At 45.5% G+C, this 23,217-nt stretch overlaps 1 protein-coding gene across 3 annotated transcripts in view; it reads right to left on the reverse strand.

Moving 5' to 3' along the window:
* Positions 1-23,217, reverse strand: part of TTI1 (TELO2 interacting protein 1) — a 47,759-nt gene that overhangs the window by 21,009 nt on the left and 3,533 nt on the right. For all 3 annotated transcript variants that reach the window (XR_006607868.1, XM_004746457.3, XM_004746455.3), the window contains exons 2-3: positions 7,555-9,878; positions 2,124-2,321 (exon numbers count right to left, since the gene is read on the reverse strand). Coding sequence is in view for 2 of the 3 variants with exons in the window: in XM_004746457.3 (XP_004746514.1) it covers positions 2,124-2,321; positions 7,555-9,844 (2,488 nt within the window). In the remaining variant the exon portion in view is untranslated. The remainder of the gene's footprint in view (positions 1-2,123; positions 2,322-7,554; positions 9,879-23,217) is intronic.

A 23,217-nucleotide genomic window follows, 5' to 3' on the forward strand; every position in this document is an offset into this window, starting at 1 on the left:
TATCCTGGAAGTACTGGTTTTAGTTCACCAGAGTCTCGGAGTGGAGACCACCAAAAAAGAGAAAGAATCCTGCTCCATTCCACCCTAACAAACTAATTTGGGACTCAGTGCGATTTAGGATAGTTCTGAGACCACCAAGCTCATTATGACTTGGCATTTTATATTTGCAGAGGAGATTCTAACAATTTATTAATCCTTCCGTGACCTGAAGCTCCAGATTGGGCTTGTGAATAAAACAACAGGCCCGAGCTTCGACTAGCCTGAACTCCCTTCTCCTTTATCATATAAATAGGGAAGAAAAACACTGAAATCTCCTCCCGCCAATAAATAAATGGACAAAGCATATGAATAGACAACGGGCACAAGAGAAAAATTGTCGGGAAAGGAACATATAGGAAAACGTTTGACCTTGCCTGTAATCGAAAGAAACACAAAGTCAAATATCGAGAACCATTTTCCATCTATTAATTCAGCAAGAAGTGAAAGTCAGAATGGCCAACGTTGGCAAGGCTGTGGTACCACCGGTGTTAATCCCGCGCTGCTGAGGGAAGGTATAAATTGACACAACCTTTCTGGAAGGCAATTTGGCAAGCATAAAATAACGTTCATATCCTTGACCCAGAAATCCCACTTCTGGGATTTATAAAGAAATATGCAAAAAAAAAAAAAAAAAAAAAGGGAAAATGTCACGTGCACAGAATCATCCACTGCCGCACTGTTTATTAGAGTGAAAAGCTAGAAGCAACTCGAACTTCCCACAGGGGAATGGGTACTTAGTAGCAGCTATTAAAACATTAATTATGAAAACTCTATAGCAACGTGGGAGAGTTGCTGATTATATAGCTAAGTGCAAAAAGGGTATAATGTATTTAAACTGTAGCTGGAACCACAGAGCAATAGATCTGCAACAAAAAAGAATGGGATAAAATCGCACAAAAAATGAGGGTGCTTACTGGGTATTTACCCCAAAGATACAGATGTAGTGAAAAGAAGGGCCATCTGTACCCCAATGTTTATAGCAGCAATGGCCACGGTCGCCAAACTGTGGAAAGAACCAAGATGCCCTTCAACGGACGAATGGATAAGGAAGATGTGGTCCATATACACTATGGAGTATTTTGCCGCCATCAGAAAGGACGAATACCCAACTTTTGGAGCAACATGGATGGGAGGGACTGGAAGAGATTATGCTGGGTGAAATCAGTCAAGCAGAGAGAGTCAATTATCATATGGTTTCACTTATTTGTGGAGCATAACAAATAGCATGGAGGACATGGGGAGATGGAGAGGAGAAGGAAATTGGAAGGGGGAGGTGAACCATGAGAGACTATGGACTCTGAGAAACAATCTGAGGGTTTTGAAGGGGTGGGGGGTGAGAGGTCGGGGTACCAGGTGGTGGGTATTAGAGAGGGCACGGATTGCATGGAGCACTGGGTGTGGTGCAAAAATAATGAATACTGTTACGCTGAAAAAATTAAAAATTAAAAAAAAGAAGAAGAAGTGACAAGAGATGAGATAGGAAAGAAGGCAAAGGAATCCTCAGTGTCTCTCTGAAGGATCTTTAGGTCACCAGAGGAGGGACCTTGTTTTTAAAAAGAAAGGAAGTCATTGAACTGAATAAAGCAGGATGGTAGCAAAATCAGTCCTGATCATTAGTTTATCCTTGACTTGCATTTTAGAAGGATTACCTTGGTTTCAGGGAGGAGTATGTATCAGATCAGCTCAGGACTGATCTGACACAAGTTAACAGTGATTTGCTAGGGGCCCACAGGGGAGTCAGGAAATCAGAAGTAAAAGGACTCCGCATACAGTCGAGGGAAAAGGTAGCTTGGTTTAAGTGAGAGACAGAGGTAGGCCTGCAGCTGAAAATCATGCATCCCCAAATTGGGCACCACCTAGGGCATGATTCTTGAAAGATGACAATAGCCCAGACTTTTATTTATACGTTCAAATAAATGAAATATACTTTTCAAATAAAAAAAAAAAAAAAGAGGGTGATTCTGCTGAGCATGGTGGGGTTAGGAGCGACTTTTCTGATTTCCAAACGTTTTGTAATGCGATCTCATTCTTATAATAATCTGCTTCAAAAAGAAAAAACTGGCTAAGCCAAAATAAACAGTTACCTTCTTCATTATCAAAATCTGAGACATTGCCATCTGCCACATCCTTTTCTTTGAGGTAGTTCAGCAAAAATTGTTCAATGTCTTCTGCTGTGGCGGTATTCTCAGGAGCTGCTGGTTTTTGGCTCAAATGACTTCCCTCCTCCCCTGCACTCTGCTCTTGGGGTTGCCCGAGATCACCTGTGTCTGGGAACCACTGGGCTGAAAATAAAGTGTTATAATGATCACCACAGTCATTGACAATAGGCATTAGCACTCTAGCAGCAGAATAAGCTCTTTGCTATGGCCTGCGTGTCCCCTCACGATCCAGTCCCTCCGTCCATCTCTCCAACCTCATCTTCCAGCTCCTCCCAGTTGCCCGTGAACCGAGCATCTTCCCATTCCTCTAATGGGGCAGGTGTTTTCCGACCCCAGAATGTTTTGCATATACTCTTCTTGCTGTCTGGACTACTTTCTTTTTTTTTTTTTTAAAGATTTTATCTATTTATTTGACAGAGATCACAAGTAGGCAGAGAGACAGGCAGAGAGAGAGGAGGAAGCAGGCTCCCCGCTGAGCAGAGAGCCCGACGCGGGGCTCGATCCCAGGACCCTGAGATCACGACCCGAGCCAAAGGCAGCAGCTCAACCCACTGAGCCACCCAGGCGCCCCTGGACTACTTTCCCTACGACATCACATTTGGCTAATTCCAATTCACCTTTCATGTCTCAATATACATAGAACTTGCCTAGAAAAGCCATCCCTTGGCTTCCCAATCCAATATAGGTCCCTAAAGGCTCTCTTATAGAGTACTATCTTCTCTCCTTTCATATTAACTCATCATGATGTATAATTACCTTTATCTTGAGTATACTGTTTAGTGTCTACATCTCCCACTGGACTCTACACTCCACTGATTGCCACTGGAATCCAACATGCCCAGCATGGAGTGGGTGTGCCCAAATATATATGCTGAATGAGAAAATATGCAAGAGAATACATACAAGTGACAGAATTCTGAGTACAGGGTGCACTCCTCATTAGCAGAAGACCGGCTCTATAGTCTTGGAATAGACACAGCCCCTCATCTGTATTTCTGATACATGTTCTCTCCAAAGCTTTTCCTTCTTCAGGCTGCTCCAATACTTCTGATGTGTCACCACAGAATAAGGTTTAAACATCACTGAACCAGTCAGTGGTTTTCAAACTGTGCCTTGAGGAGCCCTAAGGGTTCTGCAGGAGAGTCTCGGGGCCACAACAGGGAGGGCCCCAAGGGACAGAATGCTAAAGGGGGTGGGCCCAGGGCGTCTGACTCCCCTCTAACCCAGCAGCTCTGATTTCAACTCTTTTTATGTACTGGGTTTCCCCTAGGGCTTCATTTCAAAAAAGGCTCTAAACATTTAAAAGAAACAACAACAACCACCACAAAACCCCAGAAAACCCCAGTGTGAATTTTCACCCTTTTACAGACAGCAGGAAAAATGCCTCCGATAACCTTTAGCCCCCGCTAATCTCATTTCTGTCAAGGAGCGCGTGCACAGAGCAACAGCAGACAGGAGATGCCAGGACCAGGCAAAGGGGAACCACAGAGAGCGAATGCTGGGTGAGAGTCTTGACTCCAGAGCCTAGAGGTTCTACATGGAGGGGACCACTTAGGCCATTTCCTCAATGCACCACCCCCGCACGTAGGTCGGGCCCTAGCAGACTCCAAGGGATTGCATTCCTGACGTGTTAAAATCAGGACTTAGCATTTACCATGATCAAAGTAGATACGCTGCAAAGATTTCTACATTGAGGCTAGTACCAGACACTGAAGTCTTTGCTTACGAATGGCTTTTAAACATATGAAAAGCAGCTCAGCCTCACTCTTAGTGCAAATTAAACTATAATAAGGTGCTATTTTTGTTCTATTGGATAAGCAAGGATTAGCAAAAGACTCAGGAATATAGTCGAGAGGAGGGTGTGGAAAAATCAGCTCTCTGCTCCACTGCTGACAGGAGTTTAAATGGGTGCAAGTTCTTTGGAGAGCACCCTGAAAGTCTCCATCCAAAATTGAAATGTGGGGTGCCCAGCTGGCTCAGTCTAGAGCACATGACTCTTGATCTCAGGGTTGTGAGTTTGAGCCTCACTGGGTACAGAGATTACAAAAACAAAAAAACCCAGATTAAATGTACTGTCCTCTAAGCCAGTACTCCTTCCTAGGAAGTTACTCTATTGATATACTCTGACATGTTCAAAATGACCTCTAAAGATAATCACTGCAGCATTTTCTTTCTTTTTTTTTTTTGTGGTGGCAAAAGAATGGAAACAACCAAAATCTGCACCAAGAAAGGACCATTTAAGCAAACTGTGCACAGCTGCACAACAGTATCCTAGGCAGCCACGAAAACCAGGTGGCAGCCGTCCACATGTGGCTGTGGCACAGGCTCTCAGTGCCAAGGTGCGTGGCACAGACTCTTCCTTGCTTCAAAGCTACCCTGTTCTCGTTGCTGTGGGTACTCAGCAACTGGCCGGAGGTGCTCGGCGGTAACCACGCTGATCGTTCCTGCCCTCACTGTGGCACTTAATGTTTTCTAGCCAGTGAACACTGCTAATTAGGGTGACTCCATTTCCTGAAACATGTGCTGGGTCCTCTGAAGACTTTCTAGACGGTCTCTGAGACCACACTTCCATTCCCATTTTAAAAGAGTAGCCAGCAGTTAAGTCAAGATCTCAGGGTTGGGGCGCCTGGGTGGCTCAGGTCATGATCCCAGGGCCCTGGGATCAAGCCCTGCACTGGGCTCCCTGCTCGGTGGAGAGTCTGCTTTTCCCTCTTCCTCTGCCTGCTACTCCCCCTGCTGTATTCTCTCTCTCTCTGTCAAATAAATAAAATATTAAAAAAAAAAAAACTCCGGGTCGTCAGATGGAGCCCCATGTCTGCAGGGAGTCTGCTTGAGATTCTCTCTCCCTCTCCCTTGGCCCCTCCCCTCTTCTCTCTCTCTCTCAAAATAAAATAAAAAAAGAAGAGAGTGGCTATCAGTTAGACAACTTGAAGGCAAACAGAAACAGCAACAGAGTGATTCATGTGCAACTGACCAACTCTCCTTCAGCACTGCTCACCATTCCAAATGCAAGTATATTTGGGGTGATTTCAACGCTTTCAGGAAAGCCATCTTCCATCTTGCTTCTTTCCCTAGGATGTCCTCAAGTCAATGTTAACCATCTTCCTTTTCTCTCTACAGTGGAGATCCTTCCCCTTTCGCTTCAATTAAAAAATAATAATAAAAATAAAGTGCTACACAGGGTTTCTTCTTTCGAGGTGACCAAAGACATCAGCAACCCAAGACAATTCAATTTTCAAGGCCCCAACTGAGTTACCTCCTGAGAGCATATACTTAATAGGCCTTTTCTCAATATAGCTTTTTTTTTTTTTTTAAGATTTTTATTTATTTGTTTGACAGAGATCACAAGGAGGCAGAGAGGCAGGCAGAGAGAGAGGAGGGGAAACAGGCTCCCTGCTGAGCAGAGAGCCCAATGTAGGGCTCGATCCCAGGACCCTGGGATCATGATCCGAGCCGAAGGAAGAGGCTTTAACCCACTGAGCCACCCAGGTGCCCCTCTTAATATAGTTTTAAATTTCAAACGGACACGTAGTCTAGTTCTCCAAAGCACTAAAAGTGGAAGTCTGCGCTAGCTTCAGACCATGGAAGCTGTTAGCCAGTCTCAGCAGCGCTGCTGCGAGGGCAATACCCAATCCTTCTCAGTCACTGCTGACATCTCAGTGACTAGGCCAGTCCAGAGACTTCCAAGTCGTTGCAAAATAAAATCCAAACTCCTTCCCTTGGTCTAAAAGGCCACGCGGGGCTTATCCTTGCCTCGCCTCACCTGCCAGCTTTATCTCGTATCACTGTCTCCACAGTGGCCTCTCTCCCAGGCTCTGAAGTCCTTTCTTTCCTCCACATCTTTGTACCTGCTTCTTTAACCTGAAGGTTCTTAAGAAACATAAAAAGGATAGGACAGCTCCACATGTACCGGGGGGCCCTTCTCAGCCTTCAGGTCTCAGCTCCACTGTTGCTTCCTCAGGGAAGCCCTCCCTGACCACGCGACTGAAAGTATCCTAGCCCTGTTCCTCTGGCGTCAGGTTGTCTGTTTTCTTCACAGTGCTTATTAGACTCTGAAATGAACGTGTTTAATAATTTACTTGCCATCTCTTTTGCAGGAGCAAGAAAACTGCATGACTGTATTTGCCTTGCTCACTGCTATATCCTGATGCCGAAGCACAATGTCTGGCACATGGCAGCCGCGCTTTAGCAAAGGAATGAATAAAAGAACATTTAGATGGCACGGCGAGTGTTTACGAATGAATGAACAAACACTGGAAATGGTGTGAGGTATAGGGTAGATGACAGTCTCTGTCCCAGCCGCCCGTCCTTGCTGCGACAAACTTTCTTACATGATCTTGGCTTTCTTGGCTGACAAAATGAGGTCAGGAACATTTCCATGTACCTTTGAGGCTCCTGGTACTGGAATAAATTCTAGAGATACGGTCTTTGGATAGCTCGTTATTTTTTTCATTCAAGGACCGACTATCTCATTGAGAGATTCTTTTTCTTATTGTCCCAAACTTTGCCATTTTAATGGTTTTTAACACCTCCAACAGACACCCAACAGGATCAAAAGGAAGGAGAGAAACTCAAACCACCTCATACAATTAAAAGGTTAAAAACGTTTCTACGGGCGCCTGGGCGGCTCAGTGGGTTAAGCCTCTGCCTTCAGCTCGAGTCACAGTCTCAGGGTCCTGGGAAGGAGCCCCACATCCACTCTCTGCTCAGGGAGCTTGCTGCCCTCCCGCCCCCGTGCCTGCTTCTCTGCCTACTTGTGATCTCTGTCTGTCAAATAAATAAATAAATCTTTAAGAAAAAAAAATGTTTCTAGACCTCTGTCTAGTATGGTAGTCACTAGCTACATGTGGCTATTTAAGTTAAAATAAAGAATTCAGTGCCTCAGCTATACTAGCCACGTGTACCTAGTGGCTACTGCAATGGACAGAACATATATAGAATATTTCCATCATCACAGAAAGTTCTAGTGGGCCGTAACGCTCTAGCTCATCTGCGGACTGAGTAATTCCTGTTATTCCCGTTCTCTATTAGCACAGATACTTCCAACCCCACGTATTGTCAGAAGCAGTTTGGGATACAGAAAAGAACAAGACTGTCACAATTCCTGACTTTACTCCTTATTACCTGTGTGACCCTGGTTAAGTGTGTGTTATACACACACATTAAAAAAAAAAAAAAAAAAAAAAAGTGCAGGGTTCTATGCAGTAGAACCCTGGCATAACCTGTAGGGCTGGACCAACAACTATTCAAATAATGTCCTCCACAGCATAACCACACACAAACAAAAAAGAAGATTAGGCAAACAAGGATACCAGGCCTTCCCCTAGATTAGCATTAAAAAGGGCTCTGACTGTACCTAATGCTGCCAGCAAGGCATGGAGGACACCCACAAAGGAAGTAGCTCTCTTATCATAAAATTGGTCCAGAGTGGCCAAGATATCCTGAACCACATCTGCCACCAAAGGAAGCAGGCTAGCATCCGAGTTCCACAGCATGACTTCCAAGACCTTTGGGGTATGGGGGTGCAGAGACAGATGACGCAGATTTAAAGAGATCCCATTCACCAAATAGTCCGAATTTTGACTGATTAGGTGCTGCGGAGAGTCGTAGCCACAGGCGTGGCAAATGTCCAGCATGGCGCCGGTAGCTGCCTGACTAATGAGCAGGGTTTGGTCCCCAGCCTTCTCCAGGACTGGATAGAGGGCTGACATCAAGAGCAGACGGAAGTCTTTTCCCAGTGCATACGCAAAGCGGCCGATCCCTTCCAACTGGATGCATATTTGCCAGATGTTGCTGTTCATGGAGCAGATAGTGGGACCTGGCTTTGAGAAGGCTGGGAAAGATGTGACTTGGCAGGTGTGTGCAGCAGATGTGATGGCCTGGAGGCCTGACTGCTTCATTGTTAGCTCCTCTCCCCCTTCCTCAGATTCGATGCAGGTGACCAAATACCAGTTTTCTTGGCTTGTGTATTCTTCAAGTATAGTGGTCACGATCTCTTTCAGTTCCTCTGGGCTTGTTTTAATGTGGTTTTCGTGAAGATTCTCCACCTCCAGCCCAGCAGCCCCCACAACCAGCTCATTCAGGATCATGGCAGCTTGCTTCCGGTAAACCACGGACTCGTGGTAGAGCTCCATAAAGTGATCGACGAGCAGATAGAGGTCCCCATAAAACCCGAGGAGCTGACACAGCTGCTGCAAAAGCAGGAAAAGCCTCTCGTCGGTGAAGAAGCGGAAGTACCTCCTCTGCAGCAGAGCCGCGCTCTCCGGAGACGAGCTCAGACCACCAGAAGGCCGGCGCCGCTCTTCGACGACCTTGATGTCGGCCACGTCCAATTCCAGCACTTGGATGAGCGCTTTGGAAAGGCGCTGAAGATGGGCCGCAGAGCGGAGGACGAAGTTCACTTCGGGACCCAGGAGTTTCAGATAACCGAGTAACAGGGAGAGAGTAGAGAATTTGCCCTGATCGTCCTGGGAGTTCATGAGGCGGGGCAGTGACGTGGCGAGGGAATGGAGGTTTTCTGACAAGATGTCCGCAAAGGCTCTGTTGCCGACCACTACTTTCCGATCTGCGAAATGTCTCAGAACTTTACTGCACTGGGTTTGGACCTCGGGACTCTCATCATTTACTAGACCCACCAAAGCCTTCAGAAGGTGTCCTACTGAGCCGACCAGGGACTGACTGCACTTCAAGAGAAGGGCCTCGATGAGTTCTGTCAGGGCTAGCCTCACCTTCCAGTGTGGATGGATGGAAACACACTCAGTTATCTTTTTAATAAGGACGGTCAGTTTGTCGCTGGTGTTTTTTACCCACTTGGCTTCCCTGTGAACCATCAGCTCTGCGACTCTGGGCTCCACGGAGGCAGGCTTCGGTTGGGTGTCGGAGGTCCTTTCGAGATGTTTGTCAGCCATAATGAAACTCACCGTCTCGTAAAAGATCTTTAGGGAAGACACGACAATGCTGTGCCCTTGCTTAAAGTCTCCCGTGATCACCCGGGTCAGTGCCATTGAGATTCCAGGTAAAAAAGAAGCAAACAAATCCCCCAGCTGTTTCTGTTCAAGCTCATCCAGGGACCTTGGGTGGTCCTGACAGTCGCACTGGAAGAGGAGAACCTGCAGACATTTTAAGGCAGCCACTTTAATTTGCTTGGATTTCTCCTGTTCTGCGAGGTCCAACAGTAAAGATACGGCAAATCCTAACCGAGGCAGGATGGAGGGCTCGTAAAAAGCCAGGATGGTGTCCCCGTAAGCCGAGTGCATCAGCGTGCTGAGGCCCTGGATCACGGCCAGCTTCAGCTCCTCGGACACAGCCGCGGGCTGCCGGGCGCTGGGCGAATACAGGCAGGCGGAGAGCTCGGAGAACAGCTCCTGGAGGAGCTCTCGTTCCCTCACGCAGGTGGAAGAGAGGACGAACGTGAGGCATTCCACCACGCTCTGGATCAAGTGCTCTCTCTTGGGACCCGGCGTCTTCAGCGCGAACCGCAGCGGGAAGAGGACGTACTGCTGGAGCTCCTGAAGGGCCGAGTCGCTCACCGCCTGCAGTTGCGCGCGCAGGCGCTCCACCGTCTCCACCGTCTGCGTCTTGGTGAGCTGAACACAGACGGGGCGCAAGGCCCCGAAGGCCTCCTCGGGAGTGTCGAAAACGGCCATCGCGCAGCAGCCTCCTTCTCACTGCGGAAGCATCCTGCAGGCCGGAGGAAGAAGGCTTTTCAGTGAAGGTCAAGCTCAGAGCAAAGACAAGGCGAACTTGCTTTCATTCAACCACAGACACTTCGTGGGGGCCTCTGGGCCAGGCAGTGCACGAGGCGCCTGGGGAGCAGCAGAACTGAGAGAGGTGGCTGACTGCTCTTCTCGGGGTGGGGGTGGGGGCCAGTCCAGGGAGGGAAGCAGCTTGACGGTTACGACACAGGCTGCTAAGAACTGGGACCAGCCGGCGCTCACGGTCCTGGGTGCTCACGGTCCTGGGTGAGTGCAGGGGACGCATGCGTCAGAAGTCTGCGAAAGCCAGGGGAGGGGTCACAGGAAGAAGATGCTTAAGCCAGACTTGAGGGAGGAACAATAGCAGTCTGTAGGCTACGCTAACAGAGTTTGGATCGTAACCTGTAGTAGGAGTGGAGAGCCACTGAAAGTTTTGTCTTTTTTTTTTTTAAAGATTTTATTTATGAGAGAGAGAGTGCATGTGCACACAAGAGTGCGGGGAGCAGCAGAGGGAGAAGCAGACTCCCCACTGAGCAGGGAGCCCGTGTGGGACTCTATAGACAAGGACCCTGGGATCATGACCTTTAACTCATGATCATGACTTTTAACTGACTGACCCACCCAGGCATCCCAGTTTTCTTTTTCAGGTTGAGGTATAAGATTCATAGAGTAAAATGCACTAGTCTTAATGTACAGCTCAGTGGATTCTTGCGAGGTAGAGATCTACACAACCATCATCCAAAACAAGACAGAATATTTCCAGCACCCTGGAAGGCTCCCCCAAGCCCTTTTACAGTTGATTCTGATTTCCCCTGCCCAGTGGTAACCTCTATTCTGACTTCTATGACCACGGGTTCATTTTGTCTGCTCCTGTCATGGAGAGGTTTTTAAGTGGAAGTTACAGGATCAGCTTTATGCACGGAGAAGGCCCCCTGGCAGCCAACGATATGGGAGAAGAGTCAGAGCTGGGTGAGACCAACAGCAGAACAAGACAGGAGTGAGTGGCCAGAGAAAGGGGAAAGTCGGGAGCACACACCGTCACAGAAATCATGGGTGAAGACAGAACCCAGCAGGATAGAAAGACGGGCCAGCAGGCAGGCAGTGGAAGGAGATAGGTTTATAGGTGAGCAAAGGAACTGAGCAACTTAATACCGGAGAGTCTCTTTCCTTTGTGTCATAGGCTGACAGTGAACAAGAAGGGGGAGGGCGGGGTAAACAGAGGGTTTGAGGAGAGAAATAAAAGTCTCCAATATTTCCCTTTGGGGAAGCAGAGCATGCTGGGAAGACATAAAAGTGTGGCCCAAGGGTACTGAGGACTGAGCTAAAGCTGGAGACCGTAAACGAGTACAACTATAAAACGCTGGCACTGGAGGGAGGTTAGAGATCGTCTAGTCTGGTGGGGTCTGTCAGTCCGTCTGTGTCTCCCAATCTCTTTCTTTCTCTTTTGGCTCAACTTACTGGGGGCTTCTGAACAGATGATGCCCCTTCCTCCAGATGAACCCTTCAGAGCCCCACTGACTACAGGGCTGGCGGGCAAGTGGTGCCTGGTGGGTGTGGGCAAGACCTGCTCAGCCCAGCGAGAGAGAGTCAATGCCGGATTTTCTTCCTGGGTCAGGAGAGGGCTCCAGGGCAGCAATCAGGCTCTAAAACCCTGGAGAGAGTCTGGTCCACAGAGCCTCACGGTATTCTGCAAGGGAGGGCAATATTGGTCACTGTGAAGCTTGCTAGGGGATATCTCTTGGTCTCTGTGATCCCCACCAAGGGAGAAAACTCAAATCTGTCCTATCTCAGGCTACTGAAGGCAGAAGGCTTGGCCAGGGATTACTGTCATCCCACTGGCACCAGCTCACACACACGTGAGCTGGAGGCCGCTGTGCCGTCCCCTGCTTGAGGTCCTGTAGTTGGAACACCAGAAGGGAAGGAAGATAGCCAGTTAACGCAACCCAGGAGTCGGAGGCAGGAAAAGCAAGCAGAGCACTGTCTGAGGTGGTGAGTTTTAGACTAACAGAACCACTAAGGGAGACAGACAAGAATTGGAAAAAATAGTAAGAGCCATAAAAAAAGTCTGATCACAAGGCAAATGATATCTTTTAGGATGTTAAAAACATAATTTTCCACACCGAAAAAGCTCAAGTGATGGCATTTTTTAAAAAAAGACGGTTAATTACCGAGATCCAATCAGCAGCCTGGAAGACCAAGGACAGCTACTTTAAAACTCAGAGCAGAAATACAAAGAGACGGAACTCATGAGACTTGGAGAACCAACACGTAAATAAATAGCAGGGAATTCTGGAAGGAGAGAAAGGACCAGATGGAGGAGCCAGAACAAATAAACAAATGAAACATTTCCCTGAGCTGCAGAAAGATTTACCTGGAGACTGAAAAGACAGAAGGACACACACCTAATCACACTCTGGTAAAATTCCTCTATGCTAAAAGAGACCGAAGAAAATTATACATACATTCAGGAAGAAACAAACAAATAACTTAGAAGAAGACCAGGTCTGGCTTTCTCATCTGCAACAAGGGACATCAGAAGACAATGGAATAGCATCTACTGCCTGCAAAGGAAGGCCTGTGGCCCCCAAGTCCTATACACAGCCAAGAGAGACACCAGTCAGATTGTATGAACAAGAGCAAGGATGCAGAGAGGGCATGACCCACACACCCTCCGAAGGAAAGTACTTGAGAATGGATTCCATTCAGATGAACAACTCAAAACAGAGACCTAAAACGGGAAGATGAACAAGGAAGGAAACCCTGTTAGCATTCTCTTAGCGTGGAAAACTTATTTCAAATAGAATGTTGAAGTGGAAGCCCACCCAAGGTAGAATAAATCAGAGGGTCTGGTTGAAGCCGGAGCGAAGGCAATGGCCTGGGGCTCTACATCTCTCTTATCTAGCTCAGGAGTTTCAAGAACACCACCTGGACGCCCCCCCACCCCCGCCCCGGAACTACGCTCTCAGATTCTATGACACAAACAACTATAGAGCTAATGAAGTGGGAAGACACAGTACATCCCAGACTGAACTCAGCTCGACTGTTGGTGCCCCCCTGGTGATGTACAGCCTTCCCCTGAGCTAGAAAGCTTAGCCTCTCTTTCTCCCGCCTCCCTCTTAATGCCCCCATTCTCTTCAATTTCATCAATGCTACCCCTTCAACATCTTTCAAAATCTGTTGCTGATGATAACCATCTATTGAACGTTGGACTGCCTGGAACTGTTTCCTCCAGGGCCCCTGGCCTCGCGGGCTCGCCCTTCTTGGGTCCACATTTCACAATGACGTGTACGTAATCTTTCAAAACAAAAATCTGATCACTCTTCACTGCTTAGAATTCAACCGCGCTCCCTAGCCCGCCTATTCACCATGGCACATGGGGCCCCTGGCCATCGGGCTCCTGCCTAGCTCAGCAACCTCAGCTTCAACCCTTCCAGCTGGAACTGCAGCCACGTGAAATGACAAAACTTGCAATTTCCCGAGCAGGTGGCATTCCTTCACATTCACCTCCTCTGTCCCGTTTCAGTCCCCTCCATGCACACTGCTGCTATGGAATTCCGTCTGCTGCAGGATTTATCCTTCTGTCTTAACTGCTTTAGATGGGGCAATCCTGTACATCGAACCCAGAAAGGCATCTGGCACAAGACAAACATCGGGCCCCTTCTGCCTTGAAGTTGGATTTGGTTGGGTCCTGGCAGGCTAATACTCCTGCTGACAACTACAAAAAGCCAGATAAATTACAAAAACAATTTCTTAAAACATAAGTAGTTGTGGAAGCAACAGGGACTAGGTGGATGGATACTCTCGCCAGGGGGGGAATGTTCAGTGAGTCAACGGTTGATAGCTGTTTCTCTTTATTTTTCTGTTTTTTCATTTCACTTCATTTTGTTTTATTGCCCTTGCTGCATTTGCCGACCCTTGACATGAGCTCAGGATTACAGTGTGGCCCAGGCCAAAGGCTGTCACTTAGGAAAGAGAAACCACAACGCTTTTAAAATGTTGTTATGTGGGGTGGAGGGGGGAGAAACCTGAAGTTTTTAGAGCTCTCAAAATACACGGCTTCTGGGAGACGGCTGCTGCTGGGGGACGGACAGCTGAGAAATGTCCAAACACATGAAAGAGATCAACCCCCCCGGATTCAAGCTCAACAAACCCAGGTTGGTGGTACAAAGACAAAGACACACACACAGATCACAGCTGAACTGTTGTAAACTGAAACTAAAAAGAAAAATCTTAAAAGTAATGGAGCAGTAAGATTGACAGATACTTCTCCACAGAAACGATGAAATCTGGAAGACACTAGAACGAGAGGGACATCTTTAAAGGGCTAAGAGGAAATAACTATGAGGCTTGCATTTTATACCCTATGAAGCCAGCGTTCAATTGAACGTGGTGAAATAAAGATGGTTTTGGATAAAAACTAAGCGAATTTGGGGCGCCAAATGGGGTTAAAAGCAGTGGGTTAAAGCTTCTGCTTTCGGCTCAGGTCATGATTCCAGTGTCCTGGGATCTGGCCCTACATCGGGCTCTCTGCTCAGCGGGGAGCCTGCTTCCCTTCCTCTCTCTCTGCCTACCTCTCTGCCTACTTGTGATCCCTGTCTGTCAAATAAATAAATAAAATCTTTAAAAACACAACAATAAAACAAACCAAGGGAATTCATTGCTATCAGGTCTGCACTAAAGGAAAAAAATAAAGGGAAAAATGATCCTAGACAGAAGCATGGCTTTATGTAGGAGGGACTGAAGAACAATGGAATATACCAGTATAAAATAATGCTAACTATACAAAATGATTATGTCTGTTGCAATTTAAGTATAGACATAAAACCAAAGTGCAAGACAATAATGTAGAAACAAAGGTGCATGGGAGGGATGTAAAAGAAGCTACATGTATTAAAAGTCTAGTAGTTGGAGGAGGTCGTACAATAATCTGAAATTTGTAGGGTAAGCGCCAAAAGTATTGTAAAAGAATATATACTTAATAAGTTCAGACAGCAGGACAATAAATATTTTTAAATTTATCCAAAAAAAGGTAAAAAATGAGAAAAAGAGAAGCAAAACCAGTGGTCATATAGGAAACAAATAATAAAATGGTAGAGAGCTCCCTGAAACAATGATTACATTAATGCAGATATTCTCAACGGTGGCACCTTTGATATTTTAGGTTTGATAATCATTTGTTAGTGGTTAGCTGTCTTATCCATTGTAAGATATTTACTAACATCTTAGGCCTCTGTCCCCAGGTGCCAGTAGCATTCCTCCAAGTGCAACAACCAAAAATTTCTCCAGGCACTGTCAAATGCCCCATGGAAAGTAAAAGTGGCCCTTGGGTGAAAATCATTGGTGTAGCCATCAAAATCCCAGCAGGATTTTTGTAGAAAGTAACAAGATGACTCTAAAGTTGATATAGGAATGCAAAGTGCCTCAAATAGCAAAGACAACCTTTTTTTTTTTTTTTTAAGATTTTATTTATTTATTTGACAGAGAGATCACAAGTAGGCAGAGAGGCAGGCAGGGGGGCGGGGAACAGGCTCCCTGCTGAGCAGAGAGCCCAATGCAGAGCTCAATCCCAGGACCCTGAGACCATGACCCAAGCCAAAGGTAGAGGCTTTAATCTACTGAGCCACCCAGGTGCCCCCCCCCCTGCCGCTTTAAAAAAGATTTTAGTTATTTGAAAGAGAGAGAGAGAGAAAGAGCACAAGTGGGGTGAGGGGCACAGGGAGAAAAAGGCTCCCCGCTGTTCAGGGAGCCTGATGTGGAACTCGATCCTGGGACTCTGGGACCATGAGCTGAGCTGAAAGGTGGACGCCTAACTGACAGAGAGCCATCCAGGCACTCCAGCAAAGACAATCTTCAAGAGAAATTAGATTGGTAAGTTGTGGTAGTGTAAGTTCTTTCACTATCTGATTTCACTATCTGATTTACGGTACATGTACAGTAAGTAAAATCAGTGCATTATTAGCATAAAGATCGAAAAACAGACTAATGGAACAGAATAGCCCCCACAAATGCAAGAGATCCACATACCTCACGAAGGCAAAAGCTGAAATGACCTGGTGGAAAGAACAGTCTTTTTAACAGAAGGTGCTGTGTCATTTGGTTATCCATAGGAAAAAATGTATGTCTTGATTCCATCTGACACTGGATTTAAATGTGAAATGTAAAGAAAATGTAAGAAAACAGAAAAGAGCATCTTTGTGATCTTGGGGTAGGCAAAGATTTCTTAAACAGGATATAGAAAAGGGCCAACCATTTAAGAACAAAAAAAAGAGAAATAAATAGAAAGAAAGAAAAGGATAAATTGGATTACATTATGATTAAGAACTTCTGTTCCTCAAAAGACACCATTAAGACAGGGAAAGGACAACCCGTAAAGGGAGGAAAGGTGTCTGCTATATATCTGACAAAACACTCATATTGATAATATTTTTCATAAATCATTAACAACCCAGGAAAAACATGGGAAAGGACTTGAGCAGACATATCAAAAAAAGAGGATATCCAATGCTTAATCAACGTATGAAAAAAGACTCTCCACATAATTAAGTCAGGAAAATGCAATTCAAAACTTCAATAAAATGTCATTAAGCATCCACCAGAAGGGCTAAGCTGAAAAAAGGGGGGAAATAAAAAACATAGAGGGGCACCTGGGTGGCTCAGTGGGTTAAAAGCCTCTGCCTTTTATCAGGTCATGATACCAGGGTCTTGGGATTGAGCCCCATATCTGGCTCTCTGCTTGGCACGGAGCCTGCTTTCCGCCCCCACCCCCATTCCCCACCCCCCGCCTGCCTCTCTGCCTACTTGTGATCTCTGTCAAATAAATAAAGAAAATCTTAAAAAAAAAAAAAAAGACAAAGAAAATACTAGTCGTTAGCAAGGAAATGAAGCAACTAGAACTCTTATTCAAGGCTGGTAGGCATGTAAACTGGTACAACTACTTTGGAAAACTCTTCAGCAGGATCTAATAGTCTAAAGGTAAACACATGCATGCCCTATGACCTAGTATCTACTCTTCGATAATCCCCAACAGAAATACATACATAAACATACCAAAAGGTGTGTTCAAGAATATACTATCCACAATTGCCCCTGAATGCCCATCTCCAGGAGAATGGATAAATTGTAGTATAATCTCTCAATGGAGTATTATACAGATGAAGATTTACCGCAATTGGAGATCTTTAAAAGAACAGGTTATAGACTCAGAAATATATAAACCAGCTTTTTGCAGGGAAGAGAGTATACCAAATTGCTGCTTGACATGACTATAAAAGGCAATCATATACCTTTATGGGTTGGCCATGAAATCACACTTGTGTGACAATATGTCAATTACAAAAGAAATTGTTTAGAGATTTAGAGACTGAGGAGTCTCAGATTCTATTCCTATAAAATGCAGCCCTGATTACTGAAAGTGGTGCTGCAAAGTTCGATGTTTCTGTAACTGATGGTTCCAGGGGCGTTCTGGCCCGCTGGGGATGAGGCATTCAGAAAGGGTGGATTCTCTGGCTGAGTAGAGAGAACCACCCAGAGTTCAACTGTGGCAGACAGTGACTGAATAAACATAAGCCTGAATAACCAGTTCTCGATTGCTGATGGCAACTATGTCTTTTCTAGCTCAGCACACCCAAGCTGTGGTCACGGAAAGCGTCACTGAGAGGCAAGGGAAGAGATCCACAATCGTAGTCCACGGGTGAACCCATCGCCTCTCCCTGTCTTCCCCTTCTCTCTCTGCCTTGTCACTGGATGGGCTAGAGACCATCCCTGGGCCATGGCATATAGGTGGCGAAGACCAATGGGGTAATCGGCACCAGAAAAGATGCTATACCTTACAGACACTTAAAAGGATAAGAAGGTAGACCACAAGGCACTTACTATATCACACAATCAAGAAGTGGAAAAGGGAGAAAAAAGGGAAGAGGTACAAAAGACATTTGGAAAAAGAATGAACTTCAACAGGGAAGTATTCGCGGAGGGAGGGGGACTTGTGTTGGAATTTGAGGATTCCATGTTTAGAGCTGTGCAGGAAGGCTGCTCAAGGTAAAACAGCTGTTACAAGCAAAGGCCAGGAAGAAGAAAAATCAAAGCACCTTGTAAATGTAGAGACAAGATAGAGATGCCATCACAGCAAGTGAGCCACTCTTCATCCAGGGCGGACATACTCAACCCTGGGCCTTTGCTCTTGCTCTTCTACCATTATTTCCTCATGACTTGCTCTCTCATCACTTTTAGGGCTTGCTCAAACGTGAATTCTGAGTGAGCCTTCTCTGATCACTGCTGTTTAAAACTATAATCTATCCTCCCTCTTCCCCAGCCCTGCACTATCTCCTCGTCCTGACCTTAAAGTTTTCCTCCAGAGCACTTAGCGCCATCCATAAAACCAGATTATCTACCTGTTTATTTATTGTCTCCCTCCTCTCACTAGAATATAGGCTCTAGAAGAGTGATAATTGACAGGTTTGTTTATTGCTTCAGGCACACAGCAAATATTGAATAAATGCCTGTTGAGTCAACAGCCATATTCTAAGCTCTGGTTCTCTTGTTGGTAGAGCTTTAAGATCAGCTGTGCCTGAACTGGATTCTGGGTAAAAACTGCCATACTCTTCTTCTCTTGGGTAATTCCTACAGGTAGCCGACATCATCCTTTATGGGAGGATCCTGTTAGAGTCTCCCTCTCTCTCTCTCTTTTTTAAAGATTTTATTTATTTATTTGACAGAGAGACAGAGAGATCACAAGCAGAGGCAGAGACGCAGGCAGACAGAGAGGGGGAAGCAGGCTCCCTGCTGAGCAGAGAGTCTGATGCGGGGCTTGATCCCAGGACCCTGAGACCATGACCTGAGGTGAAGGCAGAAGCTTAACCCTCTGAGCCACCCATGTGTCCCTAGATTCATTCTTAAGGGGCAATCATAGCTCTAGACTTTGGCTGGGCTACTTTTAGGCTGATTCTAGGACAGGGACAGAATAAGAACACAAATGTGACTATCTGGATTCGAGTCCTCGCTCTACACCTGGCAGTACAATTTCCATGAATTTCAATTTCTTCAACCTAACATAAATTTGGTACATAAGACTTTTTCCCGAAAGTTCTAACTCTGAATAACCAGCATATGGATAAAAAAAAACTGGGCATAGATTCCACAGACAAGCATTTAGACATAAGAATTGCTAATACAGGTTCTTGAACAGAAGGAAGAGAATTAATACTTACTGGGAAAAAACCCCACCAAATGACAAGCATGTACTAGGTATTTTATGTAATAAAAGTTCCTCATCCACCAGCTGAGTAACTCAAGGCTCAGAGAGGTGAAGTGACGCCTGGTCACACAGCAAGTGATGTCAGACCTGGAATTCATCTCAAAGGCTGAATGCACACTTTCCCCTAGACCAGAGGCTACCCTCAGTCTGTTTATCAGAATCAAGGGGGAATCAATGGAAGCAGAGATTCCTGGGCCCTACACCAGAGTTACTGAATCAGAATCTATGGGTGGTGGGGGAGTAGGGGAGATGGTAGGTATGCTTGTGAATCTATTTTAAAAGTTTGCAAGGCTGGGGCGCCTGGGTGGCTCAGTGGGTTAAGCCTCTGTCTTTGGCTCAGGTCATGATCTCAGGGTCTTGGGATCAAGCCCCACATTGGGCTCTCTGCTCGGCAGGGAGCCTGCTTCCCTGTGCCACTCCCCCCCCCCCCCGCCTCTCTGCCTGCTTGTGATCTCTCTCTCTATGTCACATAAATAACTAAAATCTTAAATAAATAAATAAATCAATAAATGTTTGCAAGGTCAGTCTGATGCCCCTCCCCCCACAGAGCATGGAAATCCCACACTGTACACATTCTACACAAACTCTGTCTTCTGAAGCACCAGGTGATGAAAGGAGTACTCGCTCAGGATCCATCTGGCAGTAGTGTGAAGAGTGCACTGGAGGGCTGCTGCCTTGGGTTAAAGTGACTGGTTTATTTGTGTACCTCTTCAACTGAACAGGATACTTTTTAGTGTTACAGCTTTCCTTGTGATTTTTCCCAGCATCTGGTACAGTGTTTGCCAAGCAGTTCCCACTCACTGTTTGTTTAATAAATGAGTAAGAGAGCCTGGATAAACCTTAAACCTCCAGTACACGTGAAATTTTGTAGCTTCCTACTCATTCTTTTTTCTACCTACAAATGTTTCCTTAGCATATACTATGTGTCATGCACCAGGCTAAGTTCTGGACAAGGAAAGGGAGATACAAAGTTACCTAGAGGGTCTAACACTGCAAGGAAGGAGTATACAACACAACAGTAAGGAGAGAGGTGCCTGGGTGGTTCAGTGGGTTAAGCCTCTGCCTTCGGCTCACGTCCTGGTCTCAGGGTCCTGAGATCGAGCCCTGCTCAGCGGGAAGCCTGCTTCCCTCTCTCTCTGCTTGCCTCTCTACCTACTTGTGATCTCTTTCTCCATCAAATAAAAAAGAAAATAAAATCTTAAAAACAAGCAAACAAAAAACACAAAGGAATATACAAAATAGAAGTGGAGGAAAGGAATCAAGAAGTCCCAAAAATCCTTCCCCAAAGTACTTTAGGCTCATTTCATTTCTAGCTGTCCTCTATAGAATATTTGTTAAATGGTGCCCTGTATTACACTAATATTTATGAGCCTATACTTTCTACGTTTTTTTGGTAGGCAGTACATCCTAGAAAAGTGGTTCTTAACTTAGAAAAGAGAGTATATCAAGAATATAGGGGTGCCTGGGTGGCTCAGTGGGTTAAGGCCTCTGCCTTCAGCTCAGGTCATGATCTCAGAGTCCTGGGATCGAGCCCTGCATCGGGCTCTCTGCTTAGCGGGGAGCCTGCTTCCCCCTCTCTCTCTGCCTGCCTCTCTGCCTACTTGTGATCTCTGTCTGTCAAATAAATAAACAAAATCTTAAAAAAAAAAAAAAAAAAAGAATATACACTCCTTTCCCTCACCTTCAGGGTAGTGTCAGAGGAGGCTTATGGCCAGTCAGGACTTTTGCTACTGTCCACCCTTTTGCAACGAGGCCACCCTTAGTGTAGCACAGTAGATACCAAATGGGGTACTGGAACTCTCACTTCTACTGGGAAGTAATGACGAGCCCTTCACCTTGGGTGTCAAAGGAGACTGAGTGAAGACTTTAAACTTCTACCTACACTTGGTTCTCCTGCCAAAGTGGTATCAGAGAAAGCCAGCTAAAACAGAGAACTTAAATAAGATTCAGAGTGTCAGAACATAATGCAAAAATGTCCAATCAGGGACGCCTGGGTGGCTCAGTTGGTTAAGCAGCTGCCTTCGGCTCAGGTCATGATCCCAGCGTCCTGGGATCGAGTCCCACATCAGGCTCCTTGCTCGGCAGGGAGCCTGCTTCTCTCTCTGCCTCTGCCTGCCATTCTGTCTGCCTGTGTTGGCTCTCTCCCCCTCTCTCTCTCTGATAAATAAATAAAATCTTTAAAAAAAATGTCCAATCAAAAATCATTCATCATAACAAGAGACAGGAAGGTCTCAAACTGAAAGAAAAAAAAATCAATACATCAAACACTGAGATGACAGAGATGTGAGAATTATCTGATAAAGTTATTAACGCATCCATGATTAAAATGCTTCCAGGAACAATTATGTGCTTGCTTGAAGTAAATGAAAGAACAGGAAGCCTCAACAAAGAAACAGGAGATGTAAACAAAAATCACATGGAAATTTTAGAATTGAAAAATCAATGATTACCAGAGACAGAGAAGGACATTCTATAACCATGAACGGGTAAACCCATCAAGAAGACATAGTAGGGTGGCCTGGGTGGCTCAGTGGGTTAAAGCCTCTGCCTTCAGCATAGGTCATGATCCTTGTGTCCTGGGATCGAGCCCCACATTGGGCTCTCTGCTCAGCAGGGAGCCTGCTTCGTCCCCTCCCCCGACTGCTTCTCTGCCTACTTGTGATTTCTGTCTGTCAAATAAATAAATAAATAGGGGGGCCTGGGTGGCTCAGTGGGTTAAAGCCTCTGCCTTCGGCTCAGGTCATGATCCCAGGGTCCTGGGATCGAGCCCCACATCAGGCTCTCTGCTCAGCAGGGAGCCTGCTTCCTCCTCTCTCTCTGCCTGCCTCTCTCCCTACTTGTGATCTCTGTCTGTCAAATAAATAAATAAAATCTTTAAAAAAAATAATAAAAAAAAAATAAATAAATCTTAAAAAAAAAAAGACATAGCAATACTAAATGGATTATATTAAGACACAAATCAACCACAAAATACAAATACAAAATACAAATACAAAATAACCCCAAAATGTGTAATGCAAAAATTCATTAAAACTGAAAGGAGCAGCAGGGGTGGTCACCACAAATACAGGTAGTGACTACAACATTCTTCTCTCAACAATTGATAAAACAGGTAGAAAATCAACAAGGATAACAGGACTCAACAGCGCCCTATGTCTACAGGATCTAATCAACATTTAAAGAACACTCCAAACCCCAACAGGAGAATATATTTTCAGGTGCCCACAGAGTATTATACTAAAATAGATCATATCTCAGGCCATGACACAGTGAATACGGCAGCTTCCCCAACCACAATGGAATCAAACTAGAAATCTCACAACAGAGAGATAACAGGAAAATCTCCAAAGACCTGGAAACTAAGCAACATGTTTCTTTCTTTCCTGCCTTCTTTCTTTTCTTTTCTTTAGAATTTTTATTTATTAGATAGGGAACATAAGCAGGTGGAGTGGGAGAGGGAGAACCAGGCTCCCACTGAGTAGGAACCCCCCCCCCCCCCAAAATGCGGGACTCGATCCCAGGGCCCCAGGGTCATAACCTGAAGCTAAGGTAGCCGCTTAATGTCTGAGCCACCCAGAAGCCCCAAAGCAACACATTTCATGGATCAAAGAGGAAATCTCAAGGGAAATTTTAAAAAAGATACACAGAAATGAAAGTAAAAATACAACATATCAAAATTTGGGGGACACAGTTACAGCCATGCTGAAAGGGAAAATTTATATAGTAGTTAATATGCATGTTAGAAAAGAGGAAGGTCTCAAATCAATAATCTAAACTCTCACTTTAAGATCCTAGAAAAAGAGGAGCAAAATAAAACCAAAGGAAGCAGAAGGAAGAAAATAAAGAGCAGAGTAGAAATCAATGAAATTGGAAAGAGAAAATAGAGAAAGATCAATGAAACAAAGCACTGGTTCTTCAAAAAGATAGTAGAATTGACAAACTTCTGGCAAGACTGACAAGAGGGAAAGACAGACAAGAGGGATAATACAGGAACAACACAAACAACTTCACACATAGAGTTGATAACTTAGACCAAATGGCAAATTCCTCAAAAACTACTACAGCTTACGTA

The sequence above is a fragment of the Mustela putorius genome, unplaced genomic scaffold (genome assembly GCF_011764305.1).
Source record: "Mustela putorius furo isolate JIRA1106 unplaced genomic scaffold, ASM1176430v1.1 tig00000743_pilon_pilon_pilon, whole genome shotgun sequence".
NCBI classification, from domain to species: domain Eukaryota; kingdom Metazoa; phylum Chordata; class Mammalia; order Carnivora; family Mustelidae; genus Mustela; species Mustela putorius.